General features: G+C 44.4%; 1 protein-coding gene across 1 annotated transcript in view; it reads right to left on the bottom strand.

The window, feature by feature from the left end:
- Positions 1–4,124: 4,124 nt before the first annotated feature.
- The window catches only part of COL4A1 (collagen type IV alpha 1 chain), a 147,366-nt gene continuing 125,128 nt past the window's right edge, over positions 4,125–26,362 (bottom strand). The window contains exons 40-52 of the mRNA XM_045567351.1: positions 26,131–26,229; positions 25,453–25,503; positions 23,477–23,662; positions 22,761–22,894; positions 20,648–20,720; positions 19,797–19,868; positions 18,535–18,663; positions 17,465–17,563; positions 16,272–16,484; positions 15,164–15,341; positions 10,320–10,434; positions 7,541–7,713; positions 4,125–5,613 (exon numbers count right to left, since the gene is read on the bottom strand). Of these exons, the coding sequence (XP_045423307.1) occupies positions 5,532–5,613; positions 7,541–7,713; positions 10,320–10,434; positions 15,164–15,341; positions 16,272–16,484; positions 17,465–17,563; positions 18,535–18,663; positions 19,797–19,868; positions 20,648–20,720; positions 22,761–22,894; positions 23,477–23,662; positions 25,453–25,503; positions 26,131–26,229 (1,604 nt within the window). The 3' untranslated portion in view covers positions 4,125–5,531. The remainder of the gene's footprint in view (positions 5,614–7,540; positions 7,714–10,319; positions 10,435–15,163; positions 15,342–16,271; positions 16,485–17,464; positions 17,564–18,534; positions 18,664–19,796; positions 19,869–20,647; positions 20,721–22,760; positions 22,895–23,476; positions 23,663–25,452; positions 25,504–26,130; positions 26,230–26,362) is intronic.

Here is a 26,362-nt window from a genome sequence, read left to right as displayed (position 1 = left end):
ATTATTGAAATCATATATAGTCTGTTCTATGATCATAATGAAAAGAAACAAGATATCAAAAACAGAAGTATAATAGGAAAATCTACAAACACTTAGAAATTCAACAACACATTTCCAAATAAACCATAGATCAAAGGCAGTCTCAAGAGAATTAGAAATTATCTTGAACTGAATGTAAACAGAAATATAGCATTACAAAATTGATGAAATGTAGGTAAATCAATGCTTAGAGGGAAGTTTATAGCATCAAATGCTTATAAATAAAAGAAAAACGTCTCAAATTAATCATCTAAGCCTCCACCTTAAGGAACTAGGAAAAGAAATAAACAAACACAAAATAAGAGCTTGAAAGGAAATAATAAAGACAAGAGCAAAAAATCAAATTGAAACCAGAAAAACAGTAGAAAAAAATCAATGAAAGCAGAAGCTGGATCTTTGAAAAGATCAACAATATTGACAAACATCTAATGAATTTGACAAAGAAAAGACAGAAAATGCAAATTTTCAATATAAGGGAAGAAATAAAGGATATCACTAGAGGCATTACAGACATAAAGATAATAGGGGAATACTAAGGACAACTCTACACACACAAATTCAACAACTTAGTATGTCCCTGAAATAATTATCAAATTCCTCCAAGATGAAATGGATAACCTGAATAGTCCCACAACTATTTAAAAATTACATTTATAGTTAAAAGCCTTTCAAAAAAGAAATTTGCAGCTCCAGATAGTTTTATTGAGAAATTCTGCAATCATTTAAAGAAGAAATAACATCAATTCTACATAATCTTTCCAAAAAAGTAGAAGAGGTGGGAACATTTCCCAGATAATTTTTTTTTGCAAATGGCTTTATTCCATATGAAAACCAGATGAAGACGATACAAGAAAAGAAAGCTAAAAACAACTTTCCTCACTAACATAGGAACAAAAATCCTCAACAAAATATTGGCAAATAGAATGCTCAGAATATAAAAAGAATAATGCACCATGACCAAGTGGGCTTTATCCCAGAAATATAAGACCAGTCCAATCTTTGATTATCAATCCACCATATTAACAGTGTAAAGAAAAGACACATAATCATATCAGTTGATGAAGAAAAGGCATTTGATAAAATTCAACATGCACCCATGATAAACACACACGGGGATAAAGCCATCTATTAAAAAAACCCAAAAACCTGTAGTTAACATCATACTTAATGATGAAAGACTAAATGCTTTTTTCTTAAGATCAAGGATGAAGGAAGAATGCCCACACTTAGCACTCCAATTCAACACTATACTGGAAGTCCTGGCCAGTGCAAAAAGGAAAGAAAAAAAAAAGCAGGGGGCGAGGAGTGGTGTGGAATATGGAAAGGAAGAAATTAATAGAAATGTCTCTATTTACAGATAACATGATTGTCTACATAGAAAATCCTAACAAAACTACAAAAACATCTTCCTAGAACTATACAGTGAATTTAGCAAAGTCACACAATCCCAAGTCAACGTACAAAAATATCAGCCATTTCTATAGATATGGCATGTACAATTAGACATCAAAATTTAAAAGATAATGCCATTTACAATGGCTCTAGAAATAAATAAATATAAATCTAATAAAACATGTATAGCATCTGTGTACTGAAAATTACAAAATGATGAGGAAGAAAAAAGACTTACATAAATAAAAGACATACCCTGTTCATAGAATGTAAGAGTCAGTAAAGATGACAATTCTTCCCAAACTGATGGATGATTTAATGTAATTCCAAAGTCCCAAGAAGATTTGTAAATTTAGACAAGCTGAATCTCAAATGTATATTAAAAACAAAAAAGTTAAAATAGCTAAAACAGTTTTGAAAAGAAGCACAGAGTAGGAGGAATAACACTAACTGCTTTTAAGACTTAAAGCTAAATTAATCAAAAGTGTGTAGTATTGGTGAACGCATAGTCACGTAGATCACTGAAACAGGATAGAGCCTGCAAGTAGACCCACAGACAAAGTATGGTCAATTAATTTAGACAAAGATGCAAATTCAATTCAATGTGGAAATGAAAGCCTTTTTCATTAAGTGTCTCAAGAATTGGATACCTATATGCAAAATAGTGAACTCTACTCTAAACCTCACACATCATTTTAAAAAATTAAACAGATCACAGGACCCATATCCAAGGGCAACTGATTTTTGACTAAGGCATTCACGATTAGTCAATGGAGAAATAAAAAACTTTTGTGCATTAAGCAATTATTAAGGATATAAAAGCCTACAGAATAGGAGAATATGTCTGAAAATCATATATCTGATAAGGGTATAGTATTCAAAATATATAAACAATGCTTACAAGTAAACAAAGAGACAAGCAACCTAATGCAAAATTGGCAAAGAACTTGAATATGCATTTTTCCAAGGATATACAAACAGCCCACAAGCACATGAAAAGATGCCCAACAGCATTAATGATTAGGAAAATGCAAATCAAAACCACGAGATACCACTAAGATGCTTATAATCAAAAATTGGAAAATCACAAATGTTGGCAAATATGTGGAAAAACTGGAACCCTCGTACGTTGCTGGCAGGAATATAAAATGGTTCATACTCTATAGACAACAGTTTGGCAGTTCTTCAAAAAATTAAACATAGACTCAGCAATTCTATGCCTAGGTATATATCCAAAATAATTGAAAACAGGAACACAAACAAATACATGCATGTGCATGTTCACAGCACCACGAGGTAATTGTGGTCCTGGGCATTTACCCTAAACAGGTGAAAACTTATGTTCACATGAAACCTTGAACATGAATGATCATTCTCTCTTTGCACTCACCCAAAACTAGAAACAACCCCAAAATGTTCTTCAAAAGGTGAATAGATAAGTGAAGTATGATATGTCTATAAAACATCATGTCACTCAGCAATAAAGTGGAATAAACTATTGCTACACACAGCAGCTTGGATGAACGTCAAGTGTATTATGCTGAGTGAAAGAAAACAGTCTCAAAAGATCACACACCCTATTATTCCATTCTTGAATAGACAATCTGTAGAGATGGAAAGAGTTCAGTGGGTGACGACCAGATTGGGGATGCATGAGAATGTTTCTACATAGTGAGAACATGAAGCAGATTTTTGGGGTGATGTAACTGTTTCATGTGCTGATTTGGTTATGGTTACATGAACTTACACATATGTTACAATTCATAGAACTATCCATTCAAATAAGTTAATTTTGCAGTAACAGTTAAAAGAAACATAAAAACTGCTGTCAGGATAACAGATTAAAAAATGCACAGGATCTGAATGTTGGGATTCAAGGTGTCATATCTTCTTTGCACTTCCCTAGGTATAGCAAATTGTATATAATAATAATAAATGATAAATCAGTTTCATACATAAAAATAAGATGCTTTAAAATGGCTACTGTACAGAGGGATTTAATCTCTCTCAGTAACTTCAGCAGAAAATAAGCCTAATGATTTTAGTTTTCTTCTCAACTATTCTAGACATTAAGGAAAGCAAAAGAACTCTTTTCATCTTTTGTCAAAAGTGGGAAGGTGGTTGAAACTAGACCTTGACTGATGTCCCTGCATTGAGCAAGCACTGTGTGAGTGTTCACAGCCCTGTTGGGTGAGTTAACCAAGAACATGACAGTATTTATGGTTTTTTTCTGGAGTGCTCAGTAACACACTCATCTTTTGTGGACTGTATCTTGATCAACTTTAAACTGAAACTGAAATCATTAGGGAAAAAGAAATCTGCCATCTCTTTTTGCTACTTCAAGTAATACTTGGGATCCAACCCCCTGCTCAGTCCTGTCTGCTGCATAGCTATAATCTGTGCAGTGGATTCACGTTTCATGGAGAGGTGTGTGTGTGATTCAGCTCTGTTTATCTTGTACCTAACTGGTACCCCCGGGAAGTGAGCAGCCCTCCGCATATGCACGATGAATGCTGGATGGAGGAATGGATGGTGGCTGTCTGGAGAGCCAGGTGGAAGAAACAAAGCAGGGCCCGAAGGAGGTGGTGAATAAGGAAGAGAGGGAGAAGACCAATCTTTGTTCTTTGTGGTCATCACTGCAAATCACCCCCAGTCTGTGACTCATTTGGAAGAAGTGCAAAATAAAAATGATCTAAGGTACGCAAAGCTTACGCATTTATTAGTGGCTTATGCAGTAACTTTTCTTTTAAAGCTTCTGTGGCAATAGTAGCAACAAATTAATAAAAGCTTAATTTTTATACAAATAGTTTTATTACAAATTTGAATTCTTAAGAAATACACATTTAAAGAAATTACATAAAAGGCCTTAGTAGTCTTAAAAACGTTTTGGAGACCTATAGGGAAATGTCATTTCAGGCACAGTGGTCCAAATCTGCCCTCCTGGCATCCATCCGTTCCCCTGCTGCAGTCTGTGAACACAGCTCATGAGAAACCAAGGAAGTGGCCTGAATGTGCTTATGTGTAAAAATACTGACATTTTGATTCAACAGAGCTGTTTTTCAAGTCAGGATGTAGAATGAGGAATACTAATGACATGAAGGCCTTTAAGGTGGTTGTTTTGAAGTCAAGTCATTCAGTTTGTGATTAGTGTTTAAAACCCTGAAAATATTTAATACAGAATAAAAACAATAAGCTCAAAGTACATGTTTCAGTATAATAGACACCATATTCATGAACCTGGGTTTGGTTTTGGCAATACATAATTTTTGGTTTAGAAGTGAACAATGAAAACTAACGTTTCACATTCAACATCCTAGTGTTTAAAAGCCTATGTTAAAGGACAGTACAGTCTTTTAAAGGAAAAAAAAACTATGTAAGCTTTATTTTAACAGTGGAAATTAAACTAAACCTTGATCTGCCTAATTGCTGACATCTATATAAATTACTAATATATATATATATATTTAATTTCTGACTACCTTTGGACCATCTTTATTCCACAGGAAAGTTGTGACTTTTGCCAAAGCAGCTGCAGAGGACCACGCAGAGCAGAGAGACATATTTGGGGGTGGAAGATAGTCTACTGAGTCCGCAATTCCATTTGGAGGTTCAAAAAACTGTTTTTACATTACTACTATTTGTACAGACCAAGGGACCTGAATTTTGAAATAGCTAGACAATGATATAAACAAACATTTATCTCTGGGGGTGAAAAATTAATTATAATACAAGAATGAAAATGGGCAGACAGTGTGGGAGGCGCCACACCCCTCCTAGCACCCTTTGGTTTCTCAATGGAGTTCTCACTTCACGCCTCAGTGCACCGGATTGCAGAACATATTTATATTTTATTACATCAAAAGTGCCGTTTGGTATGCCACTATTGAAAGCTTATCCATGTCTTTTTTTTTTTTTTTCCTCCTTCAGCAAGTAGAGGCCAATGAAGCAGGGGGTGTTAGTTACGCAAATTCCTATAAGGCACTTTATGGTTTCATATTGGACAGTGAGGTACACAGGATATATTTCTAGGGTTCGTTGCTGTTAAAAAGAAGAAGAAGAAGAGTAGCACCATGTTGACGTTAGCTGGGAGTCAGGCTCCATTATGTTCTTCTCATACAGACTTGGCAGCGGCTGACGTGCGTGCGCAGCTCCCCTGCCTTCAAGGTGGACGGCGTGGGCTTCCTAAAATGCAACGCAGAGACAGACTGTCGGCCATCATCTCCCAGCACATCCGCCCTCAGCCCTCCAGCCCTGCTCAGAAGTCCCGAAGGCACCAGGTGGGCACCGGCCTCTGGCATCAGGCCCCACCCTGGTCACGACCAGTGGCCATCACCAGCCTTACTCTGGGCGGGGACCTGCTTAGGGCGATGCCCACGTGGCTCCCCATGCACTGTGGGTTACTGTCTGCATTCCCAGCCCCCGGCACCCGAGGTCAACGACCTGCCCCAGTGCACACAGCCTGTTGGGCAGGGCTGAGCTCACCCCATAGGGGTTTGGCTCCAAAGTCTGAACCACTCCCCACTGTGCCACCCTGCCTCTGTGTACCGTAATTTAACTTCTTTCCTTCCCCCCTTAACTAGATCATAAACTCCTCCAGGGTAAGAAGAAGATACTATGCTTCTCGGCAACACATTACACACGTAGCAAGTGTTCATTCAATACTTGTCAAATGATGTGATGAGCAACAAATCTGGAATAACTAACCAGACCTCAACATTCTTTTACGACTCCTGAGGGATTTATATGCCGATGGTCAGATTTGAGGCCAAAGAGAGGGGAAGACACTCAGGGTCCCAAACGCTTCTTCCTCCTAGAAATTCTACACTATTTGGGTTGTTGCAAAGGTGAAATCTGAACTAAAACGGGCACTAATAAAATTCTGTTAAAATAAAAGTAGCCATATATGTGAGCACTTTGTCCTAAAATTGAGGCTGCTTTTTTTTAGCAACTTACAAATTCTAGTGCCCCCAAAATTAATTATTTGAATTAATGAGATCTTACCTAATTTTGTTTGAGAAGACATTTTAGAGTATTGTATCAGGCTGCTGGTTTAAAAAAAATTCCATTATTACCTATGAACCCTATAATGGGAAGCTCCAGCGGCTGAAACATGAACAAAGTGTGCTCATTTCAGCAGTTAACAGTTCAATTCTACCTGCAGCAGTGACGTCAAGTTTCCAGTTGCCTAAAAAGCTAGTATAAGCCACCAACTAGGCATGAGATACTTTTTTGATGGGTAAAGAACTACAAGGAGCTAGTATGTTGTTTTGAGTCTTATGATCTAAGCTGGAAAGAGACAGGACTGTAGCAGAGTTCCATATATTTCTCTCCCAAAAGGTGGAGACAGAAAGACTTCTCTCCAGGGGTGAGAAGCGTTTATCTTGGGAATGAACAGTACGCGAGTGTTCCTGCCCCATCAGCCTCCGGCACGGGCTCCCGCGGGGCGGGCGGGCACTCAGCGAGGCTGCAGCATTCATCCCTGCGCTGTCCATCGGGGCTGGGCCGGGCTCCTGAGCAGCTCCAACAAGGCTCACAGCCTCTCGGAACAGTTGTTTTAAAGGTGAAATTTTGGTAATGGAAAGGGAAGGAAACGTCCTCCCTCAATTTCAGCTGCATTTGTCCTGCAATTAATTTTTATTTACACAGGTCTTAACAAAATGTCTCTTGTGAAGTCACTCAGAACTTACACAACATGTACACTACGTTCGGCATCATAAAGGCTCTTAAAGCAAATGCTGCTCACTTCCCTCTCCCTAGATTGTTAAATAGACAAAATTGTAAACGTGCCCTGTTTGAAGATTTCAGTTGCTTTAATTCCATTTCAGTACGTTCACCTAGAGAAATGGAAACTGACCTTTTTTCTTTCACGGTTCTCTAGTAAATAGAAGAATTAAGCCTATCACCTAAGGTCTGGTTTGAACATCGTCTCGGTTGTCTGCCCGTGTAGAACAGAATCAAATATTCATTACTACACGTGGAAGAAGCGTTCCTAATGATCGTTTTATGACCACCTTGGAGGCTCTGCAAGGGAAGGCGTTATGGTCACGGATGATCACAAGGAAAAGTCACAGAGAGGCGGGGTCCGCAGAAGGGCGACTTCCTGACTTACTTGAACATATCACTTCTCTCTATAGTGGCAAGCCAGAAGCTGTAAGCATTTGCATAGTAATTGCAAGTCCCACGGCCATGGCACTCGATGAATGGTGCACTTCTGAACTCTTCCAGACAGGACCCCGGGGACGCGAGGGCTTGGCCAGAACCTTCGGCACCGGCGCTGGTGTGCTGCGGAACAAATGTGAGCTGTGAGTCACAGACTCCCTCCCCAAAGGCCAGCAGAGAGATTTGTTGTTCCCGGGAAGGAGCCAGGGGATTCCCTTGGGAAAGCCACATGCTCTGGCCTCATGCGGTCACTCTGGAACACACTCTGTGCCCAAACCCCGTGACGGCCGGCAAGGCAGTCCCTGCACCGCCGGGACACTGCGGTACTCAGCACGGCACAGAGATCAGCCGGCAGCTCCTCCCAAAAAAAAAGGCCAGTCCAGCTTTATCAGGATTTAAAGAAATGCTGTCCTCACTATGTATTATTATTGAAACACTAGAACTTATTCTAATTTAGGGAATGAGCCAATAGCCAAAAGGTACAAATAATGTTGGAACCAACCAAGCTGAAATCAGACGTCATAAACAAAATCCTATATTTGCTAAATTAGATGCTGTTCTATTATCCTATTCTAAAGTAAAGAATAATCATTTTTTCGCTAAAGGTAGAAAAAAATTAAACAAGAGAAAAAAGAATGACTAGCGTTGAAACTGTTTATTAAGTTGCATTTTCGTCTAGCAGGTTCGAGTAGGACCTACCTGTACTCAGAAACCAAGACCTTGGGATGAATGGCCGGCAACCTTGAGGAAGACACACCCAAACATCCCCAGGACTCTATTTCAGGTATGAGAAATGTGAACTCTGGAATTTTAGAGCTGCAAGGGACAAGTCTAGCTCCGTGGATTCCTGGATGAGGGTAAGAGGACCCTGCTACATTCTGGGGTCTCACCATGACCACGCAGTCTCAAGGCGCGACTGGGGCCAGAACTGGGCTCTCCAGACCTCCAGACTAGAGCCCCTCCCCGATGACTCAGAAGCAGCACCAGGTAACACTGTTCTCTAGAACATCATTATTTTATTTGCTCTTGATTTGAAGGAACTGTGCCAACCACTGTTTCAGATCTTCACATGACACCAGGACAAGAGACAGTGCTGGTGACAGATAGCTGCCCTGTGCTGCTTTACCCCTGGATCAGTGGGCTTTCTCTGACATACAGAGATGCCATTTCGTGTTCCTTAGGATGATGAAGTCAGAAATCCAATCTACCTTTTAAAGAAAATTGCATGCGCATGTCATTGTTGGTGTCTTGATTTCCCTATACGGCATTTCCAACTTTTGGCTCTCTTGATAAAGCAGTTACAATGCATCATTTAGAATTTTTGGAACAACCTGTTAATTTGGTGTTGCTGTTGTTGTAAACTCTTTGGATGTGTAAGAGTCTAACTGCAATAAAACCAATCCGGCAAACCATATGATCAAACTTGAATAGATACACAAATGTTTTAAAAATTGCTTTCCTGGGCAGGCGCGGTGGCTCACGCCTGTAATCCTAGCACTCAGGGAGGCCAAGGCGGGAGGATCGCTAGAGATCAGGAGTTTGAGACCAGCCTGAGCAGGAGCGAGACCCCATCTCTACTAAAAATAGAAAGAAATGATCTGAACAGCTAAAAATATATAGAAAAAATTAGCCAGGCATGGTGGTGTATGCCTGTAGTCCCAGCTGCTCGGGAGGCTGAGGCAGTAGGATCGCTTAAGCCCAGGAGTTTGAGGTTGCTGTGAGCTAGGCTGACGCCACGGCACTCACTCTAGCCCGGGCAACAGAGCGAGACTCTGTCTCAAAAAAAACAAAAAAAAATTGCTTTCCTGACAATTTTTCTACACTTGGGATTATTTACAGCAGAAGAAAAAAGTTAAGAAGCCCCTTTCCCTGTTAATCAAATACTAAGGTTAATGTGCATTTGTGGGTCAAAAGTACAAGTTGGGCACCCCTGGGGGTATGAAGGTGGGACTGGGCCTTACAATGACAATAAGGAAGATGTTTGTATAGTGTCATTTACTGGGATATGGCACATTCCAGGATAACACTGACCTTACAAGTTCAGGGCTTGTATCAACACTTTCAACTGAGGCAAAAGAACAAAATAAGCTACAACAAGGGACTCAAAGAGGTACCTTGCTTCTTGTTTTAATTGGCTTCTGGGGGCAAGGGAACCTCTGGGGGGGGTCTAACAGCTGGGGCAGCTGGGTGATAGGAGAGCCATCCTCACCCCCTGTGAGGGGCCCCAGGCATGAGCCCAGGAAGATCTGCCTGGAGGGCTGCTGCCAGCCAGTTCTTAGGGGTTTTCTCCCTAACTCAAGCTCTTGCTTTCCAGTTTGTGTGTGTTTAGTAAAATGCACACTTCCCCACATGCAGACTCACTTCCTCTTCTCCCTGGGAGAGTCCCTGACTCTAGAGCAGCTGCTCATGTCACCAGTACTGGGGCAGAGAGCACCTGAGGGGGCAGCTGTAGGGGAGCGTGGTCCAGGCCTGCATCCCAGGAGGACGCTCGTGCCAGCTGCCCACGCTCAGAGCAGAGGAGGGCTCTGGCTGGTGCTGGAGACCCCGCTGTCCCCAAGCAGAGCAGGCCAGGCTCCTGGGCATGCTTTGGAAGGGGCAGTAAGAGGAGGGAGGAGACACCTAAGCAGCGTGATCCAGAGAACTCAGAGGTCATTGCGCTGGACAGAGGAGATAACGGGACATTAATGGTCACTCTTCCACAGAAATATGGCATTTTCCCAAACACCTACCATCACAAAGGAGTAGCCAATCCACAGCGATGACCACCCAGAGGGGCACGGTGGGATCTGAATGGTCTGACTGTGCACAGCCATCACCATGGCGGGCGCCTCGCACACAGCACACCTGGAAGGTACGAGCAAAGACACTCAGCACGGCTGGAGGGGTGCAGGACGGGGCTTTACCTCTTCTCCCCTTGTCCCATTATTTACACACAATCTCCTCACTCAGTCTTTCTGATCCAACTATACATTACGTGCAAACCATTGTGCCTATTGCTTGGACTCTGAGGCTCAGAGCCTTCTTGTTGGTTTTATAAGCCTGCCTCAATATTAAAATATTCAATTCAAAAATAGAGCTGGGTGCAACGCCGCATCTGTAGTCCCAGCTACTTGGGAGACTGAGACGGGAGGAACTGCTTGAGCCTAGGAGTTTGAGGCTGCAGTGAGCTATGATCACACCACTGCACTCCAGCCTGGGCAACAGAGCAAGACCCTATCTCTAAAAAGTTAAAAAAGAAAAAAAAGATCCAACACTAATTATTTAACCATCCGTTTTGTAGAAGAGAAAAATAGGAAGGCCAGGTTCTAACAGTGGCTAACCCAGACGGGTTAGGGTTATAGGTGCCTTTTGTTTTCTCTTTTGCACATCCGCAAATATGATTAATGCTTAAGGAAAAAGAGTTGGCAAAATGCAAGAGCTACCATTTCCACATGCAAGTTTGTTTTACGTTATGAACAACCTTTAATATAAGAAATACACTTAGCGAGTTGAGTAGCTAAGACAAATGACGCATACTTTAATGCACTTGGGGCTGAATGTCCACAGAAGCCTCCTTCAGGAAACTTGTTCCAGACTGAAGCCTCAGACCCACTGTTCTCCTCTGCCTCCAGGGCTCAGCTGAGCAAGGGCTGAGGCTGTCAGCATCCACTGCAGCTGAGGTGACCCCCAAAGAACCTCTCAAAGACAGGACACCTCCCAAGCCAGGCTGGCAGAGCTCAGCCACTGGGACTGTGCGCAAGAATGAATGAAAACACAGTGTTCTGACCAAGACCGCTCAGTTAAGGGAACCCTGGATGGCGGGATAACGCGCTGTTTAAAAAAATAAATAAATAATTACATTCAAGTCACAAAATGAACAGAGTGTTAACAATGCTGGTAAGTGACTGTCAATGGTGTTAATAATTACACCTAGTTACGCTGGAACATTTGCATGAAAATGGATCAGAAGGGCAGAGGGCCTAAATTAGTCATCTGATTTTCCATGCACTTTGTATGTGTGTGTGTGCACGCGCGTGTGTGCGTGTGGTATGCAATTTTCTATTTTCTTCACACAAATGCAGATGAATTAAAAGTTTCAGTTAAACAACAGTTACCGAAATTGGCCTTACACGTCTGCCACCATCTGTCTGCCAGACACAGGAACCAGAAATGCAGCCTGCAGGGAAGTAAGTGCTTTATCTTCTTCAGGCTGATTCTGGGCTGGGGGGATTCAAGTGACTACAGACAGGGAGTGGTCCTTCCCCCGTCAGATGGGTGGCCAGGGAACACAGAGTGGCAGGTGTGAGGAGCTGCATGGTCCCTTAAAATTCATGTGGTCTAATAATTCCCCACATTGCTCATGGAGAAACTGAGGCCACGGTTAGTTGTGTCAAAGCCAGAACTATAGCTCAGTTCTCCCTGATCTCACCCCTGCGGCCTTTGCACTAGAGCAATTAAACAGTTAGCAGTTTTCTGATGACTCTTGTCTGCAAAAAGCTAGAAAATGCTTAGGACATTTTGCCCTACTATCAGGATGAAAGCAGTAAAGCTGCGACCTTTTCTGCTCAAAATGAAGGATTTTGTGCTATTAAGTGTTTCTGAAGACAAGCCTCAGGACCTCCCAAAGGAAAGACCTGAGAAGGAACCTGTAAGTCCTGAGAGGTCACTGGAAACCACTAAGTTAAAGTTACCAAGGAAACCGCCTGCTGGGAGCCAGGGAGAAAGGGTTCCCGTCACTGCAGGAGGCAGGTGGAGACAGACATGACCTCGGGGCAGAGCTTTAAGGATGTGTCTGGAAGGTCCCTTCGTGCTGAGTTTCTAAGGCTCCACTAACAGAATGATGTGAAAACCCTGAAATGCAAAGTCCTGGGACTTTAAACAACTTAGGTTCTGTTTTGTGCTTAAAGATCCAGGGGTGTCTTGCTGAAAGTGACGTGTCCATAGAGAGACACGAGTCTAAGACACACAGCTTCTCTTGGATGTGTTTTTGGAATATGGCCAAGGCAGGCCAGGCCCCACCCCCCACCCCCGTCTTTAACCAAATCAAGGTCAAATGTCGGTGCTGGCAAGAAGGTAAACAGGAAATACAAAATGAATAATCATTTTCTACCTGTTGTGTAAAGGAAGCTTTAAAAAACAACACAAAAGTTGTTAGTTTTCCTTCGACTGCATCAGGCATGGCTGTGTGTCAGGAAAGCCTCAGAACAGAGCAGGCAACAGGGACTCCCTGACACAGGCCAAGTACTGTCTGGATTTTCAAAAGTCCTATCCTGAAAGTGTAATGAATGACACTTTCCATTTTAAGATCCACAAAATTGGCCAGGCGTGGTGGCTCACGCCTGTAATCCTAGCACTCTGGGAGGCTGAGGCAGGTAGATTGCTCAAGGTCAGGAGTTTGAGACCAGCCTGAGCAAGAGCGAGACCCCGTCTCTACTAAAAAAAATAGAAAGAAATTATCTGGCCAACTAAAATATATATAGAAAAACTTAGCCGGGCATGGTGGCGCATGCCTGTAGTCCCAGCTACTCGGGAGGCTGAGGCAGTAGGATCGCTTAAGCCCAGGAGTTTGAGGTTGCTGTGAGCTAGGCTGACGCCACGGCACTCACTCTAGCTAGGGCAACAAAGCGACACTCTGTCTCAAAAAAAAAAAAAAAAAAGATCCACAAAATAAGGTTTCTTATAGCTTAAAAAAACAAACAAAAAAAAAAATCAAAGAAAACTGTCAGAAGATATTTTTAATATAAAGCAATGAAACCCTATGAGCTTTCTGCATAGTGCGCATCTCCCGGCCTTTCTGCTCCAGGGTCCCACGGGGCACAGCTCCTTTAGGAAAACTTCGATCTTCCCCCAAACGGGAAGTGACCAGCAAGTGAGGGCAACTGAGCCAATGGCCACCAGCCTGTGCCTGGCAGGAGCTCAGGTGGAGGGGGGGCTCCGAGCCTGGGTCCTGGTCCCTTTTCCCTCTAAAAAGTGCCTCGCAGGGCACTTCATAGCTAATGCTGCTGTACCTTTCTTTTGATTTGAAAGCTGCTAATTTCCTTAAAGGGAATATAGAAAAGCTGGGCTCTCTCTCACTCTCACTTTCCTAAGGAAAACTTTTCCTGCCTTGGTATTCTTTTAATTATCTTAGGGTGTAAAAAGTAACATTATACAATAGCTCCTCAGTCAGATGAATTTATTCTTTTGCCAGTTTTGTATTACTTCTGAGGATGGCTAAGCAATCAACTTTTAATTAAAAGGAAAGAGGCAAAGATAGGACAGTCATGTACTTTTCAGTCATAATAATTTCAGTTTCCCATCTTACTTCCTACCAGGCAGGGTGTTGGGGACCTGAAATCATACCCCCGACATTATGTGGATAAGCGCTTAATTTGGGAAGTCGCTCCAACATGTGCATTCTCAGTGGGTACAATATACAATATCACCCCAAGGGAGCAAAAATTGGTGGGGTTGAGGAGGGCATGTGAACAAATTGTTATTGTTGTATACATTTTTAGGTATAAATCCATATGCTTTTATGTATGAAGCGCAGACATACAATGCACAAGCAGATGAGCTGTACCATGTATCTGTCTGTGCTATTACAATTTCCTGGGCACCACCACACACCAGCTGGGATGGCCACTCTCAGAAAGAGCGGAGCATAACCAGTGTCGGTGAGGACGTGGAGAAACTGGAACACCGTGCACTGCTGCTGGTGGGAATGTGAAGGGTGAGGCCCATGTGGAGAACAGTATGGAGGTTTCTCAAAAAATGAAAAGGAGAATTACTATATGATCCAGCAATTCTACTTCTGGGTATACACCCAAAAGAATGAAAAGCAGGGTCTCGAAGAGATGTTCGCACATGCGTGTTCATAGCAGCATTGCTCACAATAGCCAAGATGTGGGCGCAACCCAAGTGTCCACCAGCAGATAAATGGATAAATGAAATATGGCGCAGACACACAACGGAAGGTTATTTGGCCTCAAATAGGAAGGGAATTCTGATGCCTGCCACAGCCTTGAAGCCATTATGCTTAGTGAAATAAGGCAGTCACAAAAGGACGGATGCCGCATGATCCCACTGTCATGAAGTCGCTAACGTAGTGAAATCCATATGTGGAGAGTAGGATGGAGGGTGCAGGAGAGGGGCAGTCAGTGTGCAGAGGGTGCACAGTTTCAGTTTGGAGAGATGATGAAGTTCTGGAGAGGGACGATGGTGATGGTTGAACAATGTGAATGTCACCAAATTGTAAACTGAAAAATGGTTACAATGGCAAATTTTATGTTACATACATTTTGCCATTTACCACAATTAAAAATAATTTTTAAAAATTTCACAGGGGCAGGGGTGATTCAGAAAAAAATGTCTTAAAGGTTACTATTTAGAAAAAAAAGAAAAAGGTTGAGAAACACTGCCCTAATGTGTTCATGGAGCAGTGAACGCCATAGGGAGTCACGTAGAATAGGAATTCTCTTTTCAAGCTCGGCATTATCTCACCATGGTTTTGCACTGTAATTTTTCAAGGGGATGGCTGCGTTTTATATGAAATAGTTTTTAAGAGATTTTTCTTCCTCAATTGTACATTTGCTTCTACAAATGCTCGACTTACCTACTAATAAATGGTCTAATGTTGTCCCCAGTGATGGGTGCCATAGACATTGGCATGGGCTCAGGAGTAGACAACCAGTATGAATAATCATTTCGGGATGCAAAATTGCACACATTGTTGATATTGCAGAACAGGAAGGGCATCGTACTGAACTTGCGCAGACAGCTGCCGGCCGTGCCTAAACACGGGGAAAAGACAACGTGAAGAATTTTCCACATCTACCTGTATGCAAAATGGATTTCAGCTGGCCGGTAAGCAAAGACATACATGCAACTTAACCATTAAAACGGAAATTTAAAACTTGTAATTAGGAAGTAAATATACCAAATAGACCAGTATTATAGTGAGAAAATTAAATTTAAAGTAATCAGGCAAAAGGGAAATTGTAAAGAATTATGTAGAACATTTTTGACAAAAGGAAACAAAACCAGTTTACCAGTAGAGAGAAACCTTTTCCTATAACTGAATTCTAGAAGGATTTTAACATATGGATTGTGATACAATGGACAGTAACATATTGGACAGTGTCTTTGACAAAAGTTTTGCTGAAAACACAGTCATGCTCTTTATATAGCTGCTTACTGATCCAAACCTCAAGATACAGAGCACTGAAATAGTGCGGGGGGGTATACCCGGCACACACTATGGTAATGAGGCCAGATACGCAGCTTTCTGCTGACCTCAACTAGGACAGCGGCAGAGCTCAGAAGATGCAGAGAATTTCTGACATGATAACATGGACATTGTTTTCTAGAAGAGCAACGGTTAAGTTGCCCTATTTTAAGAATTCCAAAGCAAACTGTTAAGTGTGCACTATAGGAATGCTGATCCTACAACTTTGCAGATGAGATCTAAAGTTTTATTAATGTAAACGTTTTCAAAGATTTGGCCTTTACGCTCTCTCGGCTTCCCACTAGTAACATGGCAGCTGTTAAATTGATGACTCAAGGGATCGGGATGGGGGGAAACAGGCCCAGCTCTCTTTTCCTTAGCTGCTGCCTCCAGGGCACACTAAACCGCAGCCGAGCGGAGCACAGGGCACTGCTGCATCAGGTGGGCACTGGACAAAGCTACACACAAGTAAATGAACCATCTAGAGACATCTTACCCAAGTCCTGGCCGTGCGCCCGTTCATTGCCTTGCACGTAGAGCAGAGAGTACCCGTGATAAAGGATCTTGGTCCCGGGGGGGCACTGTGGGTCGTCTATTGTTTGACTGTGCCTGGTCACGAGGAAGCCGTGATCGACAGACGGGGTACCTGGGGGCCCCATGGATCCTGGCAACCCATCTGGGCCCGGAGGACCAGGAAGCCCTCTTGGACCTGGAAGACAAGACAAATTGGATTCCCTAGTTACAGACAGGTTCCCCCGAAAGCCTTCAAAACCACTCTGTCAAAAGAGTTTGTAATATTTGGCATTTCCACAAACTATCTTACCTTTTCATATTACAAAAAAAGAACTCAAAACATTGCACTGCTAACTAAATACAACCCACCTCATCCATGGTGTTTTACCTGTTCCTTTTCACAGCTACCTCAAGGTATATTTATGAGCACACTGCTCAGCTCAGAGCAGATGCTCAGAACGTGTAGTTCAATGAGCAAATGAAATACATGAAAATGGATATAAGAATAAATGAAAACAAATGAATGACATAATTCGTGCACATCATTCCTATAGGACTGTGGGGCTCCTCTAAGGGAGGGTTAATATAGAATTAATACAACATCCTCATTTCAAGGAGCCTTCTCTTCCACAGCAGCCCAAGGCCTGCGCGTGGAAACGGGACAGCGAGGGGTTAACTGTGCCACGTGCAGGACCCTCGAAGGGCTGCTGGGTGTGCTCCGAATTCAGTCAGTCTATGGCCTCGGCCTTTAGCACCATAGTCAGTACAGGGCATTCAAGCAAGTTCCTGCTTCCTCAGGAAGCAGATCCAGTTCATCCCGTGCCAGGCCGTGGCCTCTGGGCCAGCACTGGCAGCATTACTTCATTTCTGCTTCCCCTTGCCCACTGCTGAAACAGAGTTTTTGTAGTTGCAGCCACTTCCCTCTTAAGAAACCATACAGGGCCACCAGTATTGGCTGCCTTTCAACATCTGGACTGTAGGCTTTGATCATTATCTGTCTCTGCACAGAAAAAAGGACAATCCTTCAGCTCTTCCATATGAGCCTATTCTTGTAAGAAACAGACTTCATGTAACATTTTCAATTTCATTTTGCAGGTTTCCCCATGCCTGGTCCTACTGCTTATATCCCAAAGACACAGGCAGAGGGCTACTAGGTTGGAAGACGCAGCAACTTACCAGGAGGCCCGAAGGGTCCTGTCTCTCCTTTCTGGCCAGGGGCACCGTCAAACCCGGGAATACCTGGAGGTCCAGGTACACCCACAGATCCCGTCACACCTAAAGTGAAGGAGAAAGAAGTCATGATCCAGTCCTGGGTGGCAGTAAGCTCTCTCTTCCCTTCTTAAATGTCTTTTTTAGTCTTGGGGAAGGCAAGCGTAAGGCCTTTGACAACAGGTGAGAAAGTTTTCCTGGACAGCTGTGAGTTGCTTCCTGCAGAGCCCAGTATACACTTTGCAGAAGCAACAAAGTGACGTTTATAGGGGCGTGTGTGCGACCACCTCATTCTGAGTTCCCCTGGTTTCCTGCTGCTGTTGTTTGGCAGATGGGTTTGGAAAAGGCAGGCTACGGGAAGGTGGAGAGGAAGGAGGGATTTGATAAGCCTTTCCCCCTTGGCCGTATTTCAGTGTCTCAATTTTAGCTATGCTGACATGGATAGCTTTTTGTTTTCACGTATAGAGTTTATCCTTAGATTGCTATAAACTTGAATTTTCATGGACATGTCCTTTCAACTCTAAATGTTTTCATTCTCCTTTACTTTCTACTTACCCTTTATTAATAGCTCTTGAAATAGAAAACATTTAGCTCAATTAAGCAGAAAGACCCCAGGTTAGGGTTTCTGGGCACAACAGGGACTAGCACAAATCTCCACTAGTGAGGCCGAGCTCAGGGGGCACGGACGGAGAGCACCCAGGCTTACAGCGAGAGCCGCTGCCCTGCCGCCCTGGTCTCCCAGCCGGGGGAGGTGACACGCTGGCCCCTGAGCCCACATTTTCCTAACTGGGCATTGACATGATGAGTCGCATATTCTCCTAGCGTTTTCTGTGTTTTGTTCCAGCTTTTTTAAGTCCCTTTAAAATCTTCCTTAGTTTTGATATACATTAAAGGGAGGAAAGAAAGACATATTCAAATATGTGTTTGTATAAAATCATTACCCAGAAAGTTTGACTTTACATGGGTGAAAAGGAAATCTCGCCCACCTCCCCCGGGGGCGCTGCACACCACCCCGCACAACCCGATGAGCATCTCACCTTGCTGTCCTTTAGGGCCCGGCGGTCCCTGAAGCCCTTTCAGACCTGGGGGTCCCTCAGGACCAGGAAGCCCTGGCTCTCCTTTGATGGTTTGGTAGGGACCTGGGGGGCCGGGGGGGCCTGGGAGCCCTGTGGGAAGTGGGAAGCCATTGGTCAATTTCACTCTCCACAGATGGGGGCAGGAACATGTTTCTCAAAAGTAAAATTATTATCAACACACAAGTAGTCAGATACTCATGAAAATATATTTAATCTCCACATCTTTTATTATTTAACCTAAAATCCTGAACTCTCAGGACTGGAGGAGACACTGGAGGCACCAGTATCGCTTCCCATTCAGTTCTGGGCACCTGACGACCGCCATCGGCCTCGCTCGGGCACTCCCGGAAGGTGGCGCTCACGCCTCTCTGGGCAGCACCACTATCTGCCATTGGGACAGTGTTTCTCATGCTTATCTGAAATCTGCCTCGCTTCCCGTTTCAACACTGGTGCTAACCCTTTAATGACGAATGAACTTGATCCTTCTTCTGCCTGACCGGGCCTTGGCACATCGTAGGAACCACACAGAGGCTGAGGTTGGCCTTGGCCTCCCCTTCTTCAGCCAAGCACCCCCATTTCTCTCTCCCCCCACACACGTTCCTGCTCATTTTCTCCCTTCTCTCATATCCACTTCTCCGTGCACTGGGTTTCTCGTTCTCTCTCCTAAAACATGGTTTTGAAACCTAAATAAAGCCCTAGAAATACGGTCTGCTCAGCAGAGACTCAACAGGATGAATACTGTCCTCAAAGCAGTCCCTTCTGAGATTATTTCGTGGTTTTTGGAGCTGGTTCACGCCATGAGCTCCCAGTGGTGGAGAAGTGAACAGACACCCTTCCCTGCGAAGGATCTTTGCTGTCCAGACAGAACGTGGTCTCTACACGCAAGGCTGACTCTTTCTCCTACGATAACAAAGGGAGTTGGTTTCTGTCTAGCTGTAGACTTGACTCCCGAGTCTGTCGGCTACCCTCTAGCTACCCCTCCACCAGATCCACTTTGGTCACAGATTTAACAGATTGGACTTTCAAGACAAATTGCTGGTAAAAATGTCAGTGTCAACTACAGAAGTCCTGACATGCTGCAAAGAATTTTTAATCAATTGTTTTCTAATAATTTCCAAGTCGTTTTACATGTGAAAAACCAAACACCCTCACTCTGTGTGTTCAATGGCTTTGTGTTTTCCCCAGTCATCAGTAGAGCACCCACAGATTCACCTTTCCCCTACCTTTAGGTCCAGGGATTCCTTGATCTCCTTGGTCTCCTTTCACTCCCTGCAGGCCAGGAAGACCTTTCTGACCTAGACAGAAGGATAACAGTGTCTCTGCACAGAAGTTCCAATGACATACAAATATTTTTATTATATATGCATATATGCCCACACATATGCATATGCATATATGTGCATACCTGCATATACATGCGTACATGTACACATACATCCGTAATGCATATATACATACACATACACACACAGAGAACATATTTCTAATTTATCCTCAAAGAAGAAAAGAGAGCTATTTCTGGCCAGCTGTGTAAGATTTTTGATGAAACTCTTTTCTAGAACCCAGAAGCCACCTTTTCCTAAGCATGAAGCAAACTGCAAAATGATCACCACCAGCAGAGGGGCACATGACACTGTTTTAGTCACAATCTGATTCACACATGTCCCCAAATAGACCACAAGATACCTGGAGGCTGAGAACTTCTTTTATTCACCTTTCATATGTACCTGGTTCAGCTATAAAAATCGCAGTGCCTGGAAGCTGGTAGGCACTCAATAAATGTTTGTATAATACATTAATAAATTAATGAATCATCAGAATCCATGACTTCTTATTGGGAAGTTAATGATCCACTAATTCGTAATAAGCAAATCAGAATGCCTTTATATAACCATTCACAGGATTATACAAATTGGGCTGCACGCAGAAATGACATTTTTAATTTGAAGAGAACACTGTCTTGTGCTGTAATGCAGCCAGTGCAATCGGTATTAAAGTGCCTGTGGTTAGGAAGCTCTTCCAGCAGCTCGCCCTCCACTGTACGGGCTGTGTGGCACGTCCTCTGCTGCCTTACCTTGAAATCCTGGAACTCCTGGTGGTCCCATATCACCCTTAGAACCTGTGATTCCTGGAGAGCCACCGATACCCTAGACACACAAAGAGGATGTCAGCTGGGATTCCTCAGGACACGCATGATCAGTGTCTTAAGTAACCTGGGAGTTGGAAAACTGAGAAAGCCCCTCGACATTCTGCAAAGTAGATTGTGAACAAAGGGTGCCTGTGGTTTCCTAAATGACATAACAGGAGTGACAGAACCTCTGTGTGTGCCTAAATTAAGGAACTGGAAGTCAGAATAATCTGTTTCATTCCCTCCTGTCCGCTGTGCTTGTCCACATGCTAGGCTCCCCGGGGGCAGGTGAAAGCCTCACACCTGCTGTCTCCACCCCACGGCGCGATGCACACACGGAGTCAGAGCTCCAGGAACACCCGTGGTGGCAGCATGTCCATCCACCAACACCACACTGCCTTTTCCGAAAACTTGCCCCTAAACACTCCAGTGTGGTCATTTTTCCTTACCATTAGCCTCATATCTCATCTGAAAACCAATTTTAAATATGGAAAGAAGATAAAAAAATACTACAGAACTTTTTTTTATAACAATATTCATGTATTTTAAAACATTAGCTCATTTTCTTGTTTTCAACCTAGTTGTTCCTTTCTGTAGTCATAGATAGCGACACGTAACAAGTTGTATCATTTCTTACACAGATTTGTTCCTTGGCTTTACCTTATTTTAGAAGTTCCATAAGCAGAATAAATGCACAAATATACACACACACATATTTGTACATACGTATGTACAGAGATAGACAGACATGGATTGGCTCTAGGAGGAATACATGAATAATTGACAAATCGTCTACACTTATATCACTAGAAAACCACCATATAGCAAGAAGGGGTCTGGGAACATATTTACAGGCAGCGTATTGTGGGGACGAGCATACAGCTCCGAGGACGGGGAGTGGGTAAAAGCGATTACTGCTACTCCTTCCAGCCTGCTCTGCGTTATTGTTCATAAGCGTTTCATCAGTTACTGATGCAGAAGTAAAACAGCACCACTGTTTTTCAGTGCATAGCAAGCTAAGGTCAGTCATTCTGCATCCATTCTTCAGAAAGTGCCTTAATGACTCTAAAACATGTCTCTGCTGCTGATGAACAGTCCGTAGTTCTCCCTACAGGGGAGAACCTGTGTTGACTTAGAAAAGAATTCTACTCACTCCTATTGTCACCACAGAGATGTGTCTCAAATCCCTCCTGTTTCCAATCTCCCCTGACACACGCTTTCTCCCAACGTGTGTTAGCGAGAGAGAGCAACATGCAGATAGACACAGAGAGAGACAGAGAGACAGACACAGAGCATGAATCTCTGCTAATGCATCCATATGACCTCAACAAGCCACATAAGCTCAATGCTTTAGCCATGGCTGTAGTGAGCTGAGAATCCAACCAGAGATCCACGAGCACCACGTTACCTAGCAGGGGCTGTATGTTCAGGTAATGCAAAGGATCGAGTTAAACACAAACACACGCAAAACCCACTACCGGTCACTTATTCCACCCAGAGATGTGCTCCTCTGGGGCTTGTCTAAGTCACCAGGACTTCAACTGCTCAACTACAGTATTCTAGTCCTGCCAGTCGTAGGAGACACTGGGCTGGTTTTACAGAGTTGTTCTTTACAAAACAACACCGGTTTGCTTTCTTGCATTGAGTTTGGAAATAGGTCTTAAATTTAGGCATTGAACTATAATTTCCAGCAGTAAAATATTTCCCTTTTCATGGTTCTTGTAAAACTAGATTGTAGAAAATGTCATAACAGTCTCCTACTCTGATGCCAATAAAGATGCTGATTACTGGCAAGAGAGGAGAACCTGATTTAGAGAGGACATGGGAGCGTGGCACACGTGCACGTGTACATACAACATGGGAGTGCAGCATGTGTGCACATGTACATATGCACAATATGAGAGTGCAGCACACAAGCACATGTATGTATGCACAGTACAGGATCACAGCACATGTGCACATGTACATAGGCACAATACAAACACATATGTAAGACAGGAATAATTCTGTGACCAGAGAAGGCTCCTTTCCAAAAACAATTTGCAAATCAGTAACTCACAGGCATGCCCTGGAATCCTGGGTCTCCCTTGGGCCCTGAAACACCAGGGGCTCCTGGCCAGCCGGGTTGTCCTTTTTCGCCTTTCAGTCCATCGAGCCCGGGGAGCCCTTGAGGCCCCATGGGTCCCGGAAGCCCTAATGGGAGAGACGAGAGTCACACGTTTGGGTTGGAGGGGGATGCTATGTACACGTGTCCCTGGGTTGTGGGGCTGTCACTGCTGCCACCCAGCCACCCCTGACTGTAAACAGCACCGTGTCAGGCAGCACCAGCCCTGAGAAAGAGATCAGGGCAGGTCCTAGAGGGAAGGAAGAATGTTCATACAAGTGCCACAATCTCTGTCTAAAATGCCTGGGGTCAGTGGCACCTGGAGTGCCTGTGCTGCCACCACTGGAGTCCTGGTCACGGCGGGAGGCTGGGCCAGAGTGTTAGGTCAGTGTAAGACAAACACCACAGACAGCACAGCTGTCCAGCCTTTTTCAACAATTTCCTGTCTTGCATCTCCCTAATTATTACTCAGATTCCTTGACAGAAACAACACATGGAAATCTTTGACCCAATGGAGGCCAAAATATAGTTTCAAGCAGTAAGACATGCTGCAGACTTCTAAATAAAAAGCTTAATTGAGAATTTAATTGTTCCTTAATTTCTTATACACTAATTTCTCCTTGTGAATTCTGCCCCATCCCCCAGCACTGACACCTGGCGAGACACCTTACCTGGCAGGCCGGGCTGTCCCTGGGGTCCCCGATCTCCTTTGGGCCCCTCCACAGCGTGTCCCGGAGCACCAGGCAGTCCTGGCTGTCCTTGCGGCCCCGGAGGACCCATAAATCCTTGTTCTCCTTTGGGTCCAGGAATTCCTGGGCTCCCAGCTAATCCTGGGAAACCCACGTCACCCTTGGAACCTAAATGAGAAAAGCGGTTTGAAATGGCGGTGGATGCACAGCCAGGCAGGGGGCTCAGAGCACTGATGGGCAGTCGGGGGTGGGCGTTCCTTGTCCTCCGGCACCCTCAGAGGGGCCTCCCGAGGGCCCCAGGGGGAAAACTGGAGTGGGTGCTCTGCTCGCTCCTTCGTTTAAATAACATGCCTGGCTCTAAATGATATGCCTGGCTCCTACCATGGCCTGGCCTGGAAAAGAGAAAGCTTAGCATGCTAAAAGCATGGGTATCAACATTTACACTTTTTAAAAGAAGTATTCTATGGCAAAAGCACTTCAATATGTGCTTAGCAATTGCATCACTAAAATTAAAGGCTTATTCTTTCAACAGGTGAATGGTTAAATTGTATTTACAACATTGCTCAATTGTAAAAAGGAATGAACCATTGACACACGCGGCAACACGCATCGATCTCACATGCAAGCATGGAGGATCACGAGGCCGCACAGGAGACTTTGGGGTGATGGGTGTGTCCACCACCTTGAAGGCAGGGATGTGCTTGTGGGTGCATACACGTGTCAAATCTTATCAACTGTACATGCTAAATATGTATGTTACATTGTCTGTCAGTGACACCTCAATAGAGCTGTTTTAAAAAATAAAAATAAGAGTATGTAGGGAGAAAAACCCTCCATGTTTAGTTTTAAACATATCACCTAAAACTTGCCAATAAAAACACCAAAATTCTAGGGTTATTTCAAGGTTATTAAGAAAAAATGAAAAGGGAATGGCACAGGGTCAAGTCCTGTTTGGTCGCAGGGCTCCTCCTTGGGACTCTGCCCTTACTCCCCAGGCAGCGAATCGGAACGCAAGGCATCGTGTGCAGTCTGTCCCAGGGCGGTAGGATGTGTCAACCAGATTGCACAGGATTGGACAGGCAGGTAAGGAAAAGACATGACCCCGCTCCCTTTCTGAGCAGGAGCCTTCGCAGCGGCTCTGTGTTTGGGGAGGGGAGGCAGCGCCATTCCCCAGGCAGCACCCTCGGCACCATCCCACCCTTCAAGAGCCAGGCACGTCCAGTGCCGGGCAACACACTGCACAGGAAAGGCTCCGGACTGGCCTCGGGAGAGCCAGGGCTGGGGAAGCAGAGCCACCATGTACCCTGCTCAGTCTGCGCTGACATCCCAGGCCTGCCAAGGCCTTTCCCAATCCTCAGACACAGCCCTGGATCACTCAGGACCCCCCAGCCTTGTCTGAGTGACCGGAGTGTGTGTCTTCCCCAGCCATGGCTACCACGGCTTTCCTTTCAATGTTGTGTGGCCATCGCTCTTGTATTTCCAGCGTCCGCCTTTTCTTCCTCACAAAATGCTAAGGCCTCTGAGGGAAGAGCTTGTGTCCCTTCCCAGCTCTCGAGTGTGCTTGGGAATTAGCTCACCGGGGCTGCTCAGGGGGCTAGGGGGTGTCTGGCCCGTGTAACGTCCTGTCCACCCGTCACATAAGAATGACCAGTTTTAGAAAGTAACAATTTTGATATTCCGATTACTTTCTAAGCACAAAAATGACAGAGGTTTCCCTCTGTACTGGATTTTATAAAATAAACACAAATAAAAGAGAATTTCTGATAATGAGAGCACAGTGGCGTGACCAGGCGTGTCTGGCAGGACATCCCCTCTGGACCCAGAGTCTATCCTCCACGTCTGCTGCTGCCTTGCTAAGGGGGACAGGGCTGCATCCTGCAGACGTCACCCCCCATTCTGCTGGCGCAGCGTGCAGCAGTGGCCGGCTAGAAAGGAAGCGCACACTGAACAAATATTACCTTTGTCTCCTTTGGTCCCTGGAAACCCTGGGAATCCTCTTCCTGGTAGACCTACAAGGTGAGGGCAAAAAGCCACATTTCTCTTTACTTAAACAATCAGTCTGCAGGGACAGTACAAAGCAGCATCGGCTCTGAAGTAATACCGTAAACACTCGTAGAGTACTTGGAAATTAGTTAATTACACCATGGGAATAAAACGATATTCCTCCAGTTGTTGTAAGATACCCTTGACTGGATGTTCATAATTTAGTGCCTTTCCCTAAGTACCTTTCAGTTCAGAACCATCCGGCATTTAGCAGGAATGATCTGTGCAAATGAGCACTTATTTCTGAGGACCGTCTGGAGACACGAGACGGGCTAATCGTTGTTCTTACAGCAGGTGGGGGGAAGCCAAAGCCGTCCAGGCAGGGACAAATGTAAGCAAAGGGCTTGAGGGAAGGTCCAAATGGGGGAAGGGAGGACAGGGTATTTTTTATGAATTATTTCTATAGAAAATGAATATATGCAATGTAAACACAAGGGTATAGACTGAAAAGATGAATTCAGCGCCAACAGCACTGGGACCCCGTGGCCCCTCCTCCATCCACTGTGCACCCAGCTCTGCCCGCTGAATGCGGCCTGCGAGTCTATGGCGGGGGGTGCTGCTCGCCCTGAAGGGGGGTGAGGGCCGGGCCGTACCTGGTTCACCCTTCTCTCCCGCCGGCCCCGGGATTCCGTCGCTGCCGCGCTCCCCTCTCTGGCCGGCTGGGCCCGTGGGGCCGGGCTTCCCAGGAAGACCTCAAAGAGAAAGGCCACGTCAGTCACGCGCAGAACCTCTCCCACACCCGGGTGTCCACATACAGTGGTCGTCTTTTAAGGGAGCTGTTCCCTCCTGGGCACTCCTGGCTTCCCTGAGGTTAGTTCTGAAACC

Source organism: Lemur catta, chromosome 13 (assembly GCF_020740605.2).
Source record: "Lemur catta isolate mLemCat1 chromosome 13, mLemCat1.pri, whole genome shotgun sequence".
NCBI lineage: Eukaryota > Metazoa > Chordata > Mammalia > Primates > Lemuridae > Lemur > Lemur catta.
The sequence above is the reverse complement of the archived record's forward strand: the minus strand, read 5'-3'. Positions and strand labels throughout refer to the sequence as shown.